The sequence below is a fragment of the Manis pentadactyla genome, chromosome 5, assembly GCF_030020395.1.
Source record: "Manis pentadactyla isolate mManPen7 chromosome 5, mManPen7.hap1, whole genome shotgun sequence".
NCBI lineage: Eukaryota > Metazoa > Chordata > Mammalia > Pholidota > Manidae > Manis > Manis pentadactyla.
Genome location: NC_080023.1, coordinates 79,179,345 through 79,199,528, shown reverse-complemented (window position 1 = coordinate 79,199,528; position 20,184 = coordinate 79,179,345). Strand labels below are relative to the sequence as shown.

General features: G+C 36.7%; 1 protein-coding gene across 2 annotated transcripts in view; it reads left to right on the top strand.

The window, feature by feature from the left end:
* The window catches only part of HPGDS (hematopoietic prostaglandin D synthase), a 111,877-nt gene that overhangs the window by 89,287 nt on the left and 2,406 nt on the right, over positions 1–20,184 (top strand). For both annotated transcript variants that reach the window (XM_036914106.2, XM_036914105.2), the window contains 3 exons: positions 9,954–10,046; positions 13,476–13,585; positions 19,848–19,946. In XM_036914106.2, coding sequence (XP_036770001.1) covers positions 9,954–10,046; positions 13,476–13,585; positions 19,848–19,946 — 302 coding nt within the window. The remainder of the gene's footprint in view (positions 1–9,953; positions 10,047–13,475; positions 13,586–19,847; positions 19,947–20,184) is intronic.

Sequence of the window (20,184 nt, the reverse complement as noted above, 5' to 3'; positions counted from 1 at the left end):
GAATCTGGGAAATGTTGATTGTATTGTGGATAATACTTCCTGACTAAAAATACAGGATTTTATTACTCTGAATAAAAAGGAAAGAATAGATGATGAAAAGCAGTTTCTATTAACAAATTTTTTCTGGTCTCGTTAGTGTTGGAAACCCCCTGTGACATCCTCTCTGCTATAACCTAGAATATCATTGAATATTTCTATCAAAAGTTCTTCCTGGTAAAACCTGGTAGCTTGTGCACAGGTGTTTACATTTTTTCTCTCCTTTAATAACATTAAAGTACTTTAAAAAAAAAAAAGCAAAGCCCCACAAGGACAAATAAGTAAAACTTATATACTATAGCATAAAATTCTTGGAGCTAAGAAGCAGGTCAAAGAGTGGTAAGGTGACTTAGCAGGCCAGTGCTGCTCAAATATAAGCTTGGAGGAGAAGGCAAGCTGAATTACTTGAGATTCCCCAAAGGCTCAGGAATTGGTAGCAGCAGATAACTCTAAAAGCTGAACTAATAAAGGATTGACTGGAACAATGTGAAGAACAGTATGACTACAAGATCCCTTCCCCTCCCTGAAAAGAGCATGGAGCGTGCTCTCAAAAAAGGGTGGACCAAAGGATTCTAGGACATCAGCCGTGTCTGAGGAAGCAATGCTGTAGTGAAGACGGATCTGATGCATGTCTAGAAACTAAACAGTGAGACCCACAGCCTCTTGCTCTTGCCCTGTAATCAGAATGCTCCAACCAGGCTATCATCACTCTGACAGGAAATGGAAAGATTTCTCTTGAGGAAACTGACCAGTCCAAGAGAAATGTCCAACAGATAGGTACCAAACAGATGGGGGTTCCTTAATGAAATGGCCCAACCCAATCTGTTTGCCAGCACCTCCCCTGCAGACTGATATTCCAGTTAGCTTTTATTTCTTTGCCCTTTAACACAAGAATGGCAAGTCAAAATTTAACAGATATTTGCAAGAAGTCTCTAATATGAAACAGATCTAAACAAAGAAGTGGGTGTGGTGGGTGAGGGGGATGACTCTGAGGAAGTCAAGATGATGGAGCAAGAAAAAAACTTCAAATATATAAGAGATAAGCTATTCCATATATTCTAAACAAGAACAGGATGCTATTTTCTAAAGTTCAGAGACAAAAAGTTCTTGAAAATTAAAAAATTTGCTATACATAAAACAATCAACAAATGATGAGAAATATGGAAATCTCCCCAAGAGCACAAAAATAGGAAAAAGGGAGGAAAACTTTTAAAGGCATCTTCCTTCAAAATCTCAATGAGCTAACTCCTCATACTAGTCAGAATGGCCAATATCAACAAGACCAGAAATAACAAGTATTGGTGAGAATCTGGAGAAAAGGAAACCCTTGTACACTGCTGGTAGGATAGCAAATTGGAGCATCCACTGTGGAAAGCAGTATGGAAACTAAAAATAGAAAATACCATGTTACCTAGCAATTCCACTTTTGGGAATGAACCCAAACAAAAAAACTAATCCAAAAAGATATATGCACCCTATGTTTATCACAGCATTGTTTACAATAGCCAAAAATATGGAAGCAACCTAAATGTATACTGATAAATGGAATATTACTCAACCATAAAAAAGAATGAAATCTTGCCATTTGAGAACACAGATGGACCTGGAAGTCACTATGCTGAGTGAAATAAGTCAAACAGAGAAAGAAAAATACCATATGATTTCACTTATTTATGGAGGACAAGGATAAAAACAAGCAAACAAGCAAAAAACAAATAGACTCATAGTCACAGAGTACAGACTGGTAATTACCCTAGGAGAAGGGGGTGGAAGAATGGGTGAAGGGGGAATAACTAGTGAGAATGTTTGATATCTTGATTTCAGTGATGGTTATGAGTATAAACATATGTCAAAATTCATCAACCTATACACTAAAATTTGTACATTTTATTGTGTGCACCTCAATAGAAAACTAATAATTAAAAAAAAAACCAAATTCCTACTGGAACAAGAACAGACTCATAGATGAATGGTCCAGAACAGAGCCTAGATATAAACCCACACATATATGGCCAATTAATATATGATTAAGGAACCATGAATATACAATGGGGAAAAGATAGCCTCTTCAATAATAGGTGTTGGCAAAACTGGACAACTACATGTAAGAGAATGAAACTGGATTTTAGTCTAACTCCATGCACAAAAGGAAACAAAATGGATCAAAGACCTCAATTTAAGTCATGAAACCATGAACTCAGAAGAAAACATAGTCAAAAATCTCTTGAATATAACATGAGCAGCTTTTTCCTGAACACATCTTGTGTAAGGGAAACAAAATAAAAAATGAACAAGTGTGACTACATCAGACTAAGAAGTTTCTGTACAGAAAAGGACACCATCAGCAGAACAAAAGGCATCCTACAGTATGGGAGAATATATCTGTAAATGACTTATCCAATAATTGGTTAACATCCAAAATATATAAAGAGCTCACATGCCTCAACATCCAGAAGACAAATAACCTGATTAAAAAATGGGTGGAGGACCTGAACAGACACTTCTCCAAAGAAGAAATTCAGATGGCCAACAGGCACATGAAAAGATGTCCCCCATCACTAGTCATCAGGGAAATACAAATTAAAACCACAATGTGATATCACCTCGCACCAGTTAGGATGGCCAACATCCAAAAGACAAGAAACAACAAATGCTTGTGAGGATGTGGAGAAAGGGGAACCCTCCTACACTGTTAGTGGGAATGTAAATTAGTACAACCATTGTGGAAAGCAATATGGAGGTTCCTCAAAAAATCAAAAATAGAAATACTATTTGACCCAGTAGTTCCACTCCTAGGAATTTACCTGAAGAAAACAAAATCCCTGATGCAAAAAGACACATGCACCCCTATGTTTATCGCAGCACTATTTACAATAGCCAAGATATGGAAGCAACCTAAGTGTCTATCAATAGATGAGTGGGCAAAGAAAAGGTGGTGCATATACACAATGGAATATTATTCAGTCATAAAAAGAAAAGAAATCCTACCATTTGCAACAAAATGGGTGGAGTTAGAGGGTTATGCTCAGTGAAATAAGCCGGGCAGAGAAAGACAAGTACCAAGTGACTTCACTCATTTGTGGAGTATAAAAAGAAAACAAAACTGAAGGAACAAAAGAGCAGCAGACTCACACTCTGAGAAGGGACTGGTGGTTACCAAAGGGGAGAGCCTGGGGAGGGTGGGTGGGGAGGGAGGGAGAAGGGGTTTAAGGGGCACTATAATAACCACTCACAATATAGGTAGGTTACAGAGAAGGCAGTGCAGCATAAAGAAGACAAGTAATGACTCTATAGCATCTTACTACACTGATAGACAGTAACTGCAATGGGTGGGGTGAGGACTTGATAATATGGGTGAATGTTGAAACCACAATGTTGTTCATGTGAAACCTTCATAAGATTATATATTAATGACACTTAAACAAAAACAAATCCCCCACATTTAACTAGGAGTTCTTTCTGGTAGGGCACTTTTATTTTTGGCTGTACTCTTAATAACACTATTTTAAATAGTATCTCTTCTCCAGAGAATATATTAACACACACATCTTTGATGTAAGTCTAAAGATACATCAAAAGTCATTACAGTTGTCAAGGTGATTCTATCACTTTATGATATTATATTTGAAATACTTAATCCCTAAAATTGAAACTATCAACTACTAATTTGACTGAACATTTTACCTTTAATTATGATGACCACCAGGGACTGCAGGAGACAGCAGAGGACATGCTGTTTGATACAGGCATACCTTGGAAATATTGTGGGTTTAGTTCCAGACCACTGCAATAAAGTTAATATTGCAATAAAATAAGTCAATTGAATTTTTTGGTTTCCCAGTTCATATAAAAGTTATGTTTATACTATACCATAGATGATTAAGTATCCAATAGCATTATGTCTAAAAAACAATGTATATATCTTAATTTTAAAATATTGCTAATATATGTTAACCATGATCTGAGATGTTAGCATTGTGAATCTTCAATCACAGATCACCATAACAAATATAATAACAAAAAACTCTGAAATGTGAGAATTACCAAAATGTGACACAGAAACATGAAGTTAGCAAATGCTGTTGGAAAAATGGCACCAGTAGACTTGCCTGACACAGGGTTGTCACAAATCTTCAATTTGTAAACAAAAGCAATACCTGTGAAATGCAATAAAAGGAGGTATGCATGGAAAAAAAGGCTGGTATTTCATAGGTGTTTTGTTCTATCAAAAATTTTGGTTGCTTTGCTGAATTATGTTCTCTACCCATCCATTCAGCCTCCAATCCAGCTCAGATCCATTTTTATTGCATTCCATTTCCACATTTCTTCAGAACTGTTGAAATAAGTACTTATTCAGTACTTACCTGGAAAGTCCCACAGCAAGATGTAACCCTCTATGAACTTGTCCCCCTATGGGAACTGGGCGGTTAGAAACATCTGCTCTTTGTGCTGAGCGGTGCTGTGCCTGACAAACACAGCCCTCCTCTCCCTGGGCCCCTGCTGGTAATGGGGTGAGTTCTCTGGAACCCTATGAGACACTGAAATATACAAATTGATAATGGCCAGACTATATATAAAATAGAATTCTGAGCCCCAGTCTGTAGCAATCAGCCCAGGAAACCAATTATCCCCAGTAACTAGTCCAGACACAAACCTACTATGTTTAAGTTAGACTTCAATCAGATTCCTACTTAAAGTAGGAAGTTAGACCACTATATCTAGCAAGCAGCCCAGAAATCCCCCAAACAATCCCTATATCAATCAGCTTCAAATGGCCAGGATTAGTAACTGACAGCTTTCTAATATTTGTCTCTTCTTCTGTCTTGCCTGAGGGTTTCAGCCCCAGGCAAGTTCACTGCATATTCAGTGAGACCTAGAAATGATAATGGAAGTTCTTGGGGTAAAAGGGCTTATACCTGGCTTTATTCTCATGGTGATCGGTTGAACATTAGAATCATGTCTGCATCCAGCAGTCTGCAGGTCTGTAATCCTCCATCTCTGCCTCCACCCAGAACACCGGGCAGAGCTCTTTATATAGTGACTCAGTCAATACTGGCTTATTGCTTATGGGTGTGGAAGCAGTAGCCTAGCAGCAGGCCAGTTACATCATCAAGCGGTTTAGGTTCAGGTGAGGATCCTGGCCATAGGAACTTTCATTTCCCCACAGCTTCCAACTTAGGAGCAACCAGAGAAAGCCAAATATGGACTCCTAACCAATCACAAAGGATGCCCAGCTTCCAGTTAGTCCACCTCCAGCTCCACATGTCAGTATGTTCCAATTAGTATATACCTGAAACCTTCCCTTTTTTCCAATAAAAGCTTTTCTGCTCCTCTACTTGTCTTTGAGTCTCTGCTAAAGGGCAAGTGATGGTGGCTGACTCCCTTGCTATAGTAAGTTCTGAATAAATAGCCTTGCCTATTAAAAAAAGGGGAAAAAATCTTTATACAAAAGTGAAATCTATCTCCTTATGGCTTTCATACATTGGTCTTGGACCTAGCATTTTAATCCTGAAGAACATATTATTCCTTCTTTCACATCCAATTATTTGAGGAAACTTAGTATTTCTGAGACATCACAAAGAAAAAGCCATTGCTGTATAATCAGTTCAATAAAAATGCTCTAAGGGAAGATAAAGGTGGTTGGCTGAATTCAGAACTGAGTTAATGAGAGTTAACTCATTGCATTGCCAATGGGTTTCAGCCCTGGGCAAGTTCACTATGGATTTAGTGAGACCAAGGAATGACTTTGGAATGTTCTTGGGGTGAAAGGGTTTATTACCCAGCTTGTTCTCCCAGTGATAAGTTGAGTACTAGAATTATGTCTGCATCCAACAGTCTGCAGGCCTGTAACCCTCCTTCCTCTCTGCCTCCACCCAGAGCACTGGGCAGAGCTGTTTATATAGTGACTCAGTCAATAATAGCTTATTGCCTACGGGTGTGGAAGCAGTAGCCTAGCAGCAGGCCAGTTACATCATCAAGTGGTTTAGGTTCAGGTGAGGATCCTGGCCATAGGAACTTTCACTTTATCCACACTCATGCATCTGTACCTCTACTTAGATACTAAATTTTGGACTTCCTTAATTGTTTCTCTGATAACCATTGTGAATTCCAGTCTGACCTTACCACCCTTGACTCTGCTTGATTTAGATACTGTTCCCCATGGACTATCTGAGGTCTGCAATCACATCTATGTCCAAGGGAGAACTCTTCTTTGCCTTGAGTGTCCGTTTATATCCCCTGGTTGGATTTCCTCATGACCCAAGTAGGACAAGCCCCTGTTAGACTATGTCTGTCATTTAATATGTGGTGCCTCTGCCTGTGGGAAATACAATGTTCCAGGAGCAAGGAAAGCCCAGGGCAGAATGGGACCACCACCTTCTACAAGTCTTGACATTATTCTAAGACATTTCACCAAGATCATTGCTTTGGCTGTCATATTACACTGAGGCCTTATTTTCAGCATCATTAAATTCCTTAAAAATTTTTGACAGGTGTTTCTGTTAAGTTGCACCTCCAACAACTCTGGAATTATTGTTTTTCTTTTTTTGGAACCAAGTGAAGTATTTAGCATTTGTCTTCTTAAATTTCTTCCTATTAGATGCAGCCCAGTATTTCAACTGTTGGCAATTACCCCAAGCTTGGCTTAAACATGTCCAGCAGCTGAAAATGTACCATCTCACAAAAAACCACATACCATTGTCAATAGCTCCAATGCTAACAAAATTATTCTTCATCTTGAGTTAAAATATGCCTTTTTTCCCCTGTTGCTCTTTGGTTCTAGTTCTGCATTTTAAAGATAGAGTAAAAATTTTTTCTATTTGATAGCTGTGCCATTATTTGGAGATGGCTCTGTTATGTTCCACTTTGATTTGTCTCCAATGGAGAGTGCCAAGTTCTTCAGCCAGTCCTCTTTAAATGTGGTTTTCAGAGCCCTCTCTAACTTGGATATTATCCTCTGGGCTTGCTCTGACTTTTAATGTTTTTCTCAAAACATGGCTCTTAGAACTAGCAAAACAGTGGAGCAAGTGTTCCACCTGACCTCAGTTTGCATTGCACCTCTACACATGCGTGTGACCCAGGCTATTTACATAACCTCTCCTCACTTTATTTTCTCATTTATAAAATGAGGTAATAATTAATAACTGTTTCTTGAAGACCTTATGGACATGTTAAATATTTAGTACAAAGACTAGCATAAAGGAAGCATCCCCCAAAATGTTAGGTATGCTAATTCCCTCTCAATCACATACTTTGTTCCAAATAAAGTATCACAATTCACATCAGCTTTATTTGGGACTTGGTTTTGCTCTCCGCAGTATCTTAGGCACCTATAATAGTACTTGGCATGCTCATTAGATAAGCACTTAAAGATGTTTTTTCCTGATGTGAACTGTAGCTCATCTTGTACTTATTCAGTGTGCATATAAAAGACACTTAAAGGTTGATTCTAGTAGTTCTGTTAGGGTTATGGGATTATGAGTGGCACTTTATTCCTTTCCTTCTTTCCAAGATAATTGCATGTCCAAAACTAAGGCACTAGTTAGAAAAACTGTGACCAATTCTTGTGGTAAAATATAATGCAGCCATTAAAAAGATGGTGTCTCATTGATTTAGAGAGATTAAAAAAATATATTGCTAAGTGAAAAAAGAGGTTTACAAACATCTACATTACTATTTTGTTTTAAATATATATGGGAAAAGTGACAGTAATCAAAATGGTATGGTACTGGCATAAGAATAGATCCATAGATCAATGAAACAGAATACAGAACCTAGATATAAACCCACACAGATATGGTCAATTAATAAATGATAAAGGAGCCATGAATATACAATGGGGAAAAGACAGCCTCTTCAATAACTGGTGCTGGGAAAACTGGACAACTACATGTAAGAGAATGAAACTGGATCACTGTCAAACTCCATACACAAAAGTAAACTTGAAATGGATCAAAGACCTGAATGTAAGACATGAAACCATAAAACTCTTACAAGAAAACATAGGCAAAAATCTCTTGAACATAAGCATGAGCAATTTTTTCCTGGACACATATCCTTGGGCAAGGGAAACAAAATAGAAAATGAACAAGTGGGGCTACATCAAACTAAAAAGCTTCCATATAACAAAGGGCACCATCAGCAGAACAAAAAGTCAGCCTACTGTGTGGGAGAATATATTAGTAAATGATTTATCCAATAAAGGGTTAACATCCAAAATATATAAAGAGCTCATATGCCTCAACACCAAAAAAGAAAAAAAAAATTATTAAAAAATGGGCAGAGGACCTGAACAGACATTCCTCCAAAGAAATACAGATGGCCAACAGGCATAGGAAAAGATGCTCCACATTGCTAATCATCAGGGAAATGCAAATCAAAACCACAATGAGATATCACCTCATACCAGTTAGAATGACCTCAATCCAAAAGACAAGAAATAACAAGTGTTGGCAAAGATGTGGAGAAAAGGAAACCCTCCTTCACTGTTGGTAGTAATGTATATTGGTGCACCCACTGTGGAAAGCAGTATGGAGGTTCCTCAAAACACTAAACACAGAAATACCATACAACCCAGTAATTCTACTTCTAGGAATTTACCCGAAGAAAACAAAATCCCTGATTCAAAAAGATACATACACCCCTATGTTTATTGCCACATTATTTACAATAGCCAAATATGGAAGCAACCTAAGTGTCCATCAATAGACGAATGGATAAAGAAAAAGTGGTACATATACACAATGAAATCTTTTTCAGCCATTAAAAAAAGAAAGAAATCCTGCCATTTGTAACAACATGGATGGATCTAGAGGGTATTATGCTAAGCGAAATAAGCTAGGCGGAGAAAGACAAATACCATATGATTTCTCTTATTTGTGGAATCTAAAAACAAAATGAATGAAATAGCAGTTGATTCATAGACACTGAGAAGTGACTGGTGGTTACCATGGGGAGGGGTTGGAAGTGGGTGGGTAGGAAGGGTGAGGGAGACAAAGGGGCACAAAAATTCTCAATCATAGTATAAGTTGGTCACAGGGATAGTAGTACAGCATGGAGAATTTAGTCAATAATTTTATAACATTTCCCTATGTTGACAAATAGTAACCACACTAGTGGAGGTGAGGATTTAATAATATGGGTATCTGTTGAACCAGTGTCATACACTTGAAACCAATGTAAGACTGTATGTCAACGATACTCCAGTTAAAAAAAAAACCTTAAAAAATATATATGGGAGAACAATTAAAATATTAAAATGGTTATAATTATGTGTAGAATTTTTTTATCTTCAACTTAGAATTTTTCTATAATAAATATATACTTTTACTTTCTAAAAAAATAGGTTTAGGTAAGAAAACAAAGTAGGATTTAAAGATAGACTATTAATACATCTGCTCTGAGTCTGTCCTATATTTGAACAAATATACTTGCTGCCTTACTATATACTTCAAACAGCCCCTCATCAAAATAAGAATCTGGCTAAATTGTAACTCAATATATTGTCAATCAAACTCTCTATATTCCTCAGACTGTGATTTTTAGGAATCATTAATGTGAACCTGAGGCCACGAAAATTAATGAGGATTTAAAAGAAAGGTTGTTTAAAAAGTTAAGTAGTATATATATGCAAGATTATGAGTTTAATATATAGCCTAATATATACTGTCACTGCAAACCTGGGTTTTAGGCCTGGTTCTGTCACCAGCTCTATAGCATGTCTTCTAACAACTCTTTCTTAAAAAAAAACCTTAAAAATGTAAAGTTCATGCTAGAGGGTGCCTAATGTTCTTTTTAGAATAAATATTCAGAATTCTGTAACTTTAAAATAATGCTTTGTTTCCGGAATTATCAGAAAAATGAAAGTATTATAGCTTGAACTTGTTATGGAAGTTGATTTTTGCTCTTTTTATTTGAAGCGCTTCCATTTGGCAAAATCCCCATTTTGGAAGTCAATGGATTTAACCTTCACCAGAGCCTAGCAATAGCAAGATACTTGACCAAAGGCACAGGTAATATGTTTATTGTGTCTAACATTTTTGATAACTGAAAAAATACATGATGTATATTCAATATTCATTAAATAACTACCATTGAACGCTATAGTGCAAAGAAGAGTGGAATTAAATGCTAGAGAAGTATAAACCTACTAGCTCTATTAGTTTAACTTTCTGTGAGTTCCCCAGACAGTTTTATTTTATATTGCACACATCCCTCCTGCCCTATACTTTCTTGCCCTCAATCCCTTTTTGGAATTTAGCTGAACACTTAGATATGTTCAGACGAACATAGGTTCAAAAGAACCTAAACCTATGCTAGCATGTGTAACCTAAGTTTTCAGAGGAGATTAAACACTCTATGGTTTCTGGAGGCTGAAGTGATTCAGTTATAAAAATCATGGATTTGATGCCTTTCATCCTAATCACACTGAAAAAAATTGAAGGGGAGTCTTTGCCTCCACCAAGTGCCATCTGAGACATCCTTCGTGGGTAGTTAGCTGGGCTGCTTTGTTAACATCTACATTAACATGGTGAGATGAGAAATAAAGGAAATTGTTAGTTCTTTGCCTTATGCCCTTTCTCCCATCCTATGCTCTGCTGTCTTTTCTCTCCCTCCTACTCTCCTAACACTCTTTTTGAGTCAAAAGCTACATTTGGTTTCCTTTGAAGTCCCTTTCTTTTTAATCAATTTGTGGACCCACCAAGGTCATCCCAATCCTATCACCCTGCCCCCTGCCCCAGCAACCACGGTGCAAGCCATAGATATGGTTAGCTCACAAATGAAATGGGTCGTAACACTAGTCCTTCATTTTCATCCCTACTTGGACTTCCCCGGTTGAAGCGTCAGCTATCAATTTTATGCAGATGACTCCTTATTCAACACTTTTAGTCCTAAATTCCAAGACTATATTCTTGGATATATGTATGTATGTATATATATACACATAAAGTAATATGTATATGTTAAAAATACAAAAATTTCTATTACCCTAACATGTTTCAACAAATTAAATTCTTTGTTGGTTTAGAAAAGATGAAGATGACTTCTGACTATGGAGATTTGACTCTGAAGTGAAAATGAGTTTTGAGTTGACTTGGGCAGTGTTTCTCCAACTTTATGTGCATTAGGATTGCTCAGAAGCTCTAAAACAGATTGCTCGGCCTTGACTCAGAGTCTGTGATTCAATGGTCCCAAGAATTTCCACTCTTAACAATTTTCCAGATGATACTGATACAGCTGGCCCATGGACCTCACTTTGAGAATCTCTGGGTTAGAACATTCCAGGCCGAGAGGAAATGGCATGAGAAAAAGAATAACTTAAAACGTGCAGGGTGAAGAAGCAGAAAGAGAAATGGATAGAAAAATTGGGATCTGGTTAGAAAGATCCAGAGTATAAGTGTTGCCTTAAACAATTGTAGTTTTTTAAAATTGAGATGTAATTGACATATAACATTATATTAGTTTCAGGTAAACAACACGATTCAATACATCTGTGTCAGGTATACAATAGATTTGATACATTTGTATCAGGTGTACAACATAATGATATGTATATACCGTGAAATGATCACTTCAATAAATCTAGCTAATATCTGTCACCACACAGTTACAATTTTTTTTCTTGTGATGAGAACTTTTAAGATATACTCTTAGAAACTTTCAGATACATAATATAGTAGTAGTATTAACTACATCACTATTTGTACGTTACATCCCCATGACTTAATTATCTTAAAACTAGAACTTTCTACCTTTTGACCACTTTCATCCATGTTATCCCTTCACCCCCGATCTGTTCCCATATGTTTTTATTTTTAGATTCCACATATAAGTGAGATCATACAATATTTGTCTTTCTCTGATATCAATTGTAGTTTTTTTTTTATCATAGCTATGGCTATGAGCTTGGAAAGATTATTCTGGCCATGCTTTGTATTCAGACAGCAATGGAAAAGAAGTGAAGAAAAAAAGAGGAAGCTTGTGAAGACAGAATCATCGTAAGGCTGGGAGACAGACAGTGGCATGTGAAGGGCAGTTTGTGACACCAGGAAGAGTACAGGGGAGGCAGACTGCAGCTTGGAAATAGTTTGTCATTCTCATAGCTCTTTCTCCTTTTCCTCCTTCACCTCTTCCTCTTCTTAAAAAAAAAAAAAAAAGTCCTTTAATTTGCTATACCCTTTTCAATATCTGTCTTCTCCAGCTGGCCATAAGTACCATGCAGGCAAGGAATTTATCTCTTGCATTCACTGCTATAGTTCCAGTCAGGGCTGACCCACAGTTGGAGCATAGTAATGATTTGTTGAATGAAGAAGGAAGAGATTGTTTGCCGTAGGACACGATGACTCCATTTGGGGATTTGTTGAAGGAAGTTCAGTGGCCAAAAAGATGCACAGAGAATTATCCAAATGGAGGCTGAGAATATAGGCTTGCAATTTAGGACTAGAAGTGTTGAATAAGGAGTTATCTGCATAAAATTGATAGCGGATGCTTCGAGCATGGAAGTCCAAGTAGGAATGAAAATCAATAAAGAGAACCTATGATGGAATTTGGAGGGACTTTTCAAGAAGAGAAAGAAGAATCAACCTTTGAATATCACACAAAAACTATGGATGGTTTATAGAAGATCTCTAAATCATGAAAGCATTTTCTTTCACTTTTAACAGCTTTAATGAACTATGATTCATATATAATTCATCCACTGTCAGTACAGTTCTTGCTTTTTAGTAAATATACACATTGCTTTTGTAAAAGCAATGTCTTTTGAAACACTTCCACAAAGAAGCATTTTAAATTGACACCAATGAGAAAATATTTAGGAAGACCAACGAGTCCTTAGTTAAATAAGCAATGGATAGCAAGAAAAAAAAACCTCTATTACTTTGAACTTATCATTTCTAGGAAGAATACAAATGTTGCTGACAAAAATTATCTGCAGAAGTCAAACTAATTCTTTTTACAAAATGAATGACAATGTATGTACAGATTATTTATTGTAGTATTGCTGTTTTAGCAAAAGTTAGAGACAAACCTGATCAGCGGAATAGTTAGTTAAATTCTTAGTGGCACTTCTACTAAAAGGAATCCCATGTAGCTGAAAAAAGAGCAAGTTCCCTCTGAAGGAACTTGTGAGGAAAGATCTCTAGGATATATGGGTGAGGCACATATTGAGTGGGGTATATATTCTTATTTTCATTTAAAAAAAATGGAAGAATTCAAAATAAACCAATAAAAGTGGTTACCAACATGTTAGGTAGGTGAGGGAGCAAAATGAGGTGGGTGCGGGCAGGGGTACAAGTTAGTCTTTATTGGATTCTGTTTTATATTGTTTTGAATTTTTGAACCCTATGAATATATTGCCTATTCAAAAGATAAACGTTTCAATATAGTAAATTAAATTAAGCATATTCTTGGGAATAAAATGGCCTCTGTCTGCTCCATAGATTTGGCTGGAAAAACAGAACTGGAACAATGTCAAGTTGATGCGATTGTGGACACATTGGATGATTTCATGTCACGTTTTCCCTGGGCAGAGAAAAAGCAAGATATAAAAGTAATGTGATCAGATTGCTATCACTGCAATGAATCATATCCACTTGCCAAACCTTATGTTAGGTGCTTTAAAAATCCCTTTTATCAAAGTAAGACTCACCTAGAGTTTTAAAAAAGTTCAGAAGTATCATGATTCCCTGCCCACCTCTCCACATTAATCTCTTCAGATGAACCCTCTATTTAACATTTTTAGCTGTTCATTTTAGATTTACACATCTCTGTGTTTCTATAGGATATGTAAATAGGACCTTCTCTGATTCACTAATTTTAGGTAGTTTCTGTGGATTATCTAATAAAAAGTTCTCTCTCACATAGTCATTCTCTCTGCTTCTCTTCCCCCAAACTCCTAACATAATGATGCTTAAATTTTTTGGTTAAATCAGTACATGTCACGTTGGCACACCTATGGAAATATTAGACAAACCTGTGCATTGTAGTGTTCTTTGGACTCTTCCACCTCAGAATCTGTTAACTGCCTTTTTTTAATTTGCTTAACTCTTCTTACTTTTATTGCGGAACCTTCCCACACTATCCAATAGCTTGCCAATACGATTTTCCACAGGGTCAATGATATAAGGTAATGTATTATTTCCATTAGCTTCTTCGAGATACCTGGCCGAGATTTCCATTCTCCTTTGTAGAGCTGTCCGGGTTCTCTGCACAGCTGTCTGTCATCATTAGACTTGCCTTCGCTGCCATCCTGGAGACGCATTTCTCTTGAGTTGGAGTCCTGTTTCTTGGATGCTATCCTGTCTATTTACTCCTTTGCTTATTTGGGACAGATGCCCCAGTATTGCAAAAGTTACAACAAATGCTCGATAACAGGAGGTACGACGACCATGGACAGTATGGCTTGTCTTGTGTATCCCAGCGTCAGTCTGGGTTGATTGTCCTAAACACCTGGCACACACTTGGCATCCTGGAATCTTTATTATCAGCTTGGATGTTTCTTTCAATTCTTTCCTGGGTTCATTCTTCTTCTGTGGAGCAATCTTCCAAGAGCTTACTGAGCACAGGAAAAAGTTTGGGGCCTTATTTCTCTAAAAATGTTATTTCACTTTCATACTTGTTTAATGATTTGGCTGCTTATACATCTCTATGTTGACAGTACTGTTTCTTCAGTATTTGGAAAGCATTTATCTATGGTCTTCTAGCTGTTGAGATATATGAATCTGACCTTTCCTAGGGGAACTATTTTATTTTCCTCCCTGAAAACTGGTCAGACACTTGGCCCTAGAGTTCTGAATTTTTACAATGGTCAGGCTTGGTATTATCCTCTTTTCATACATTGTGCAATCTTCCTTTTGAGTCTTTTCAATTCTAGGACTCATGCTTTAATTCTAGGGAATTTCCTTTAAAAATTTCCTCCCCCTTTCTTTTCTTTCATCAATTTTATTAGAATTCCGATACTGGATTTTTTGCTTCCCATTGGGGTTTTTCTTTTCGCATTACTTTCAGGAAAAAAATCATCAACCCTTGAGTTATAAATGTCTGGTATTGTGTTTTTAAATTTATAAAGACTCTTTCTCTATGATGTTTTTAAAAAAATTTCAATTTATTTAGTGGTTACAATATTATTTCCATGCCTATTGTATGTTTCTTAAAAGGTGTTATTTTTCCTTCTTTGTTTTGGTCTCTGTCTTTCCCCAGGAGTCAGACCACCCTTTATAATCCATGAAAAAGCATCAGGAAATTAAAATGTTTACTCAAAACTCTCACATGTGGATGGGATTTGAGTTTGAGCCCATCTTGGGGGTTCCCAATATCATTATGTTCAAGATTTTCCTCTTGCACTAGGAAGAGTCCCTAGAGGCTTTCAGTCTCCTGCCCAGAGGTAAGGGCCTAGCTGACAGTGTGCTGGGAGACAAGTAGCAAAGGGTGGGCTGAAAGTCTGAGCAATCTACCATTCAGCACGCACACACTTATTTAATCCCCGTTTTTAGTTCCTTATGGGTGAGAACCCTCCACCCAGCGGTCATCTGTCTTGCCTTCCCCAGCCTTCTGCTGAGGCTGGGAAGCTGCAGGTGTCTAGCAGCATATGATGAAGGGACCACTTCGTTCACAGCTTTCCACCGATCTTCATTTACCCTCTTGCTTACCTCCTTACCCTTGATTCAAGACATGTCCTGACATTTCCTGAGCCATTTGAGGGTTTTATGGGACAGATAGGGTTGATTTTCGGCTTTCCCTTTGCAGGTACCATTCATCCGCTTTACAGCTTCCTGTGTTTGCTCTTGTCTCCTCCTGTTCTATGCTGCCTTGTGGGTTCTATCTTGTCAAAAGTATGCATTTCCTGTTGTTTTGGGCTGAAAAATAATTTTATGTGTTAAAGTCCATAATTTTATCCAGCATTCTAAAGAGACCACCTCAGTCCATTATTCTCCATTACAGCCACCTAGTGGTTTTCTTCAGGGCACTTATCACAATTTCTATTTTAAAATACTTATTGTCTCCTCCAGTAGAATGTGTCATGACGGAGGAATTAGGCCTGTTATTCACGGGTGTACTCCACACCTATCACAGTGCCTTTTACTCTGCAGGCACTACTTCCTGAATGAGTGATACGAAGAGTTAAACGTATCAAAACGCTCACCACGTGGTGTTGGCCTAAGCCCTTTACACTGAGTGTTAGCTCAGCCACTCCTCCCTATCCTCCCATGTGCTTTTTATTGTCATGCCCACTTTGTGAATGAAGAAACAGAAATAGAGTGGTTATGAAGTTGTACTATAGCCTCATCACTTTTGCATATTTTCTCTTAAATTATGATCAATTAAATTTATCCTAAATTATGATGAAGTGTCTTAAATTGTGATGAATTTCCAAAGCATCCCTTTAGGGAGAAACTTGTTATCCTCATTTCCAGCTGAAGAAATAGAGGTTCATGTAATCCAAGTAACCTGGTTAAGGTTATTTAGCTAGTAAGTGGTACACAAGGAATTCAAATCCCAGTCACGCTCAGAGTCCACATTCTTAATCACTAGGGTGTAATGCCACAGTGCTAGCACCTGTTCAAAACAGCTGCGCACATATTACAGTATATGTTATGGCTTAGGGCTTATATTCAAAAGCTACAGCACAGAATGGCAGTTTTATCAATTTACTTAAGCATATTTATTCTAAATATTATTTATTTAATTAGGACTTTCTGATTTGAATAGACGTATTTGGAACATATAACTATTCACATTTACTGACTCCTTGATATAACTGTAAGGTGTATGGGGACACATATACACACATATATATGACTAACCAAGACAAAGTTAAATACAAGTTCAGTTTTGATGATAGAAATACATTTGGACTCCAGGATCAGACCACCAGACTTGAATCCTGATTCCCTTCTGACTAGTTGTCATATAATTTCCCTTAAATAGTTCAAATTCTTGGTCTTTAAACTAAGGGTATCAGAGAATCTACTTTAAAGTATGTTGGGAGGATTAAATGGTAGCATAAGTACTGTGGCTAGGTAGAAAGTGTTAAATCTTAGCTACTATAATTAGCACAGTGTTGTTATATAGTTCAGTGTTCATTGTTTTTCTTTTTGTCGCAGTATCATATTCTATATATCCTTATAAATAAAGAGACAAGTAGATATAAAGTCCTTAATCTAGAAAAAAGTATCTAAAGCTTTTTGTTCCACGTGCCAAAGGCCCTACTGATTGGTAGTCTATCAACTTCTGGGTTTGTTCTCTATTTCTCTATTTTTTGTACACTTTTGTGGCTGAGGCTCCATAACAGAAGAAAATATTCCTAGAACATTTATGATAACAGTCTACCTTTGTATGAGAGTAACAATGCTTTTACATGCCACCTAAATAAAAATCACAGGACATAATCCAAGCTCATGAATAAATCATATGAAGGGAGAACATGTTTCAGAAGTACTGCAGATTGCTACAGACTATTTGATCAATAAGCAGGACCTGCCTAATAATACACAACGAAAAATGCACGGTTCTGTTATTTCATCGCCTCGGCGCCCAGGAGTAGGTTGCATTGCTGCCACCTTGTGGTCAGGGAAAATTTTCAGCAGCAGAACACTGATGCAGTAAATAAAGGTGGACGGATAGCAAATACTAGACTGTTTTATGAAGTACACATCACTATAGATGTTTGTTTTGGTTGATAAAATATTCCTTCCAATTCTTTAAGAATATTAATTTAAAAGGAGAAACATGTCTTTGGTTATTGGTCACCCTGATAACCTTTGAACTTACCACTACTGTTTCTGTAGTTCAGTGCACCTGGTTCAGTTTCCTCATGTGAAGAATGTGGGGCATGGGGCAGAGGATGGAAGATGAGCAGCACGGAAGGAATGCTAGTGGCTCACTTCCAATACTAAGTGATTTTGGAATATGGATTTAAAAATAATGCTTTGGAGAATTACACAATCCTCCCTAATTCCTCTAAAAAGTCAACTGATAGAATACTATAGCAATGACTTCTCAAGGTGAAAAAACCTCCTGCCTTGTAACTCTGGAAAAGTAGGGCATTTCTGAATCCACCAAGCATAAGAGTGACTGTCTAGGAAACACATTTTTAAAAGTACAGATCTGGAGAAAAGGATATATAATCAAATTTTATCTTTGGCTATGTTATTTGGTGAGTATTCTTTAAAATGACTCCTAAATACTAGTGATTAATGCTGCTTAGTAATTTACATTTCATGAGATGAGATGATTCTAAGGAACCACTCATGAGATGAACTGAATGATGAGATGATTCTAAGGAACCACTCATGAGATGAACTGAATCACTGAGCTGGGCTACAGGAGAAGTCAATACACAGAGATTAAGGTTTTTATTTGGTACTGCATATACACAAGCATTGGTGTACATTAAATTGTGTAATGCACTTTTAAAAAGTAACAAAATTACCCAGATGGGCATACAGGAGTTTTTGGAAAGCTGTCCAGCAGCTACACTCTGTTCCATTCAACTCCTTCCTGTTTTTAGCTATTCGAGGACAGCCATGTTGGTAATTCCCTTTTACACTGATGTCCTGAGCTGAGCTGAGAGAAGTGCCACATGGATCTGGGCCCTTTGCCTCACAGCTCACATTATGTCTGTATAAGGGGCAGAAGGACTCACACTATTTTATTTAGAAATAGGAATATATTGACCATAGAGAAAGAACCTTATGTATAAAGGTGGTATAGAACAATGGAAAGAATGAAGTCAAAATAATAACAAGCTTCCTAAGCTTTAATGTGTAAAATCTGGCAACTGTATATATGTAATGGTGCTTTTGCAAACTGTACTTTACAAATGTAAGGCATTATGTTGTAGTAAGCTATATTACCTCCTAAGTCATGGTGATGACTAGAAGTAAATCAACAAATTGGTGAGGCAGTGATCCACTGACTTAAAAGCTGTACTTAGTATATAGATCATTTATGAATATTAATATGTATATATTTTATAATATTTGAGTTTGGCTTACATTTAATACCCAAAATACAAACCAGTCAAAACGTTCATATAAACAAACAGTTGTTACCAAGAAAGAGGCCATGAATTATTTGATCCCCAGAGATTCAAATAAAAACACAATTTAAAAAAATGGTTATGTTAATTTTTTTAAGGTTATTATTTGGTATGTAATATTACCTTACATATCAAAAGTGGGAATCTAGATGATGGGTTTTGTAGATGATTTTGATGTAGCCAGATTTCATACTAGGACACAATATCAGGCCAAAGAGAGAACATGAATGAAGGCCTGAGAGCATGACTCATTCCAGGTTTCTTCTGGTAAGAGCAATGGTGAAATGAGACTGCCAAATAAAAGGAATCTAGCCTTACAGAATAGAAATAATTTCTTTATGTTTGATTATATTATTTTACTGTAAAGGGGATGAGGCTAAGAAAAATGGGAATTTTAGAAATGTAAAAATGTAACAATCATTTGTATTAACAAAATTAAGATAAAATCATGAAAAGATTTTAAAGGTGAACTATTCAGTCATTATATAAAAAGAAACTATAAGAACTGGTGACAAAGTTTTATTTTTTTAATCCATGATTAATAAAGGGGTGACTAAGATCTATAGAGAATTAGACAGGTATTATTATATATTATCTATAGAGACCTGAATCTACAGATGTCATACATTTGGGGAGAAAACCCAACCAATAACAACACATAGCCGCTTCTATTCCTTCTGAACTTGTGGGAGAATAAAGATTAAAAAATCTACTTTTTCAAAACTTATTTATTTTTCTTCCTGTAAGCCTTAAAATGATCTTTTTCTCCTAGGATCAGATGTTTAATGAGCTACTTACATATGATGCACCTTATCTTCTCCGAGATTTGGACACATACTTAGGGGAAAAAGAGTGGTTTGTTGGTAACTCTGTGAGTATATTTTACATTTTAAAAAATGCAAGCAAATATGTATATATGAATAAAACAAAAACTTACTGTAAAAAAAATATTACCCATGGGGAGGTAGTAGGTTAGAGAGCAGAAGTAAAAGCTAAACTTCTTTGAATAAACCTTTTTTGGTAGACTTAAGCTTGGAACCATGAACTGAAGTATTTTATATATAGCTGACCCTTGAATAACACAGGTTTGAACTGTGCAGTTCCACATA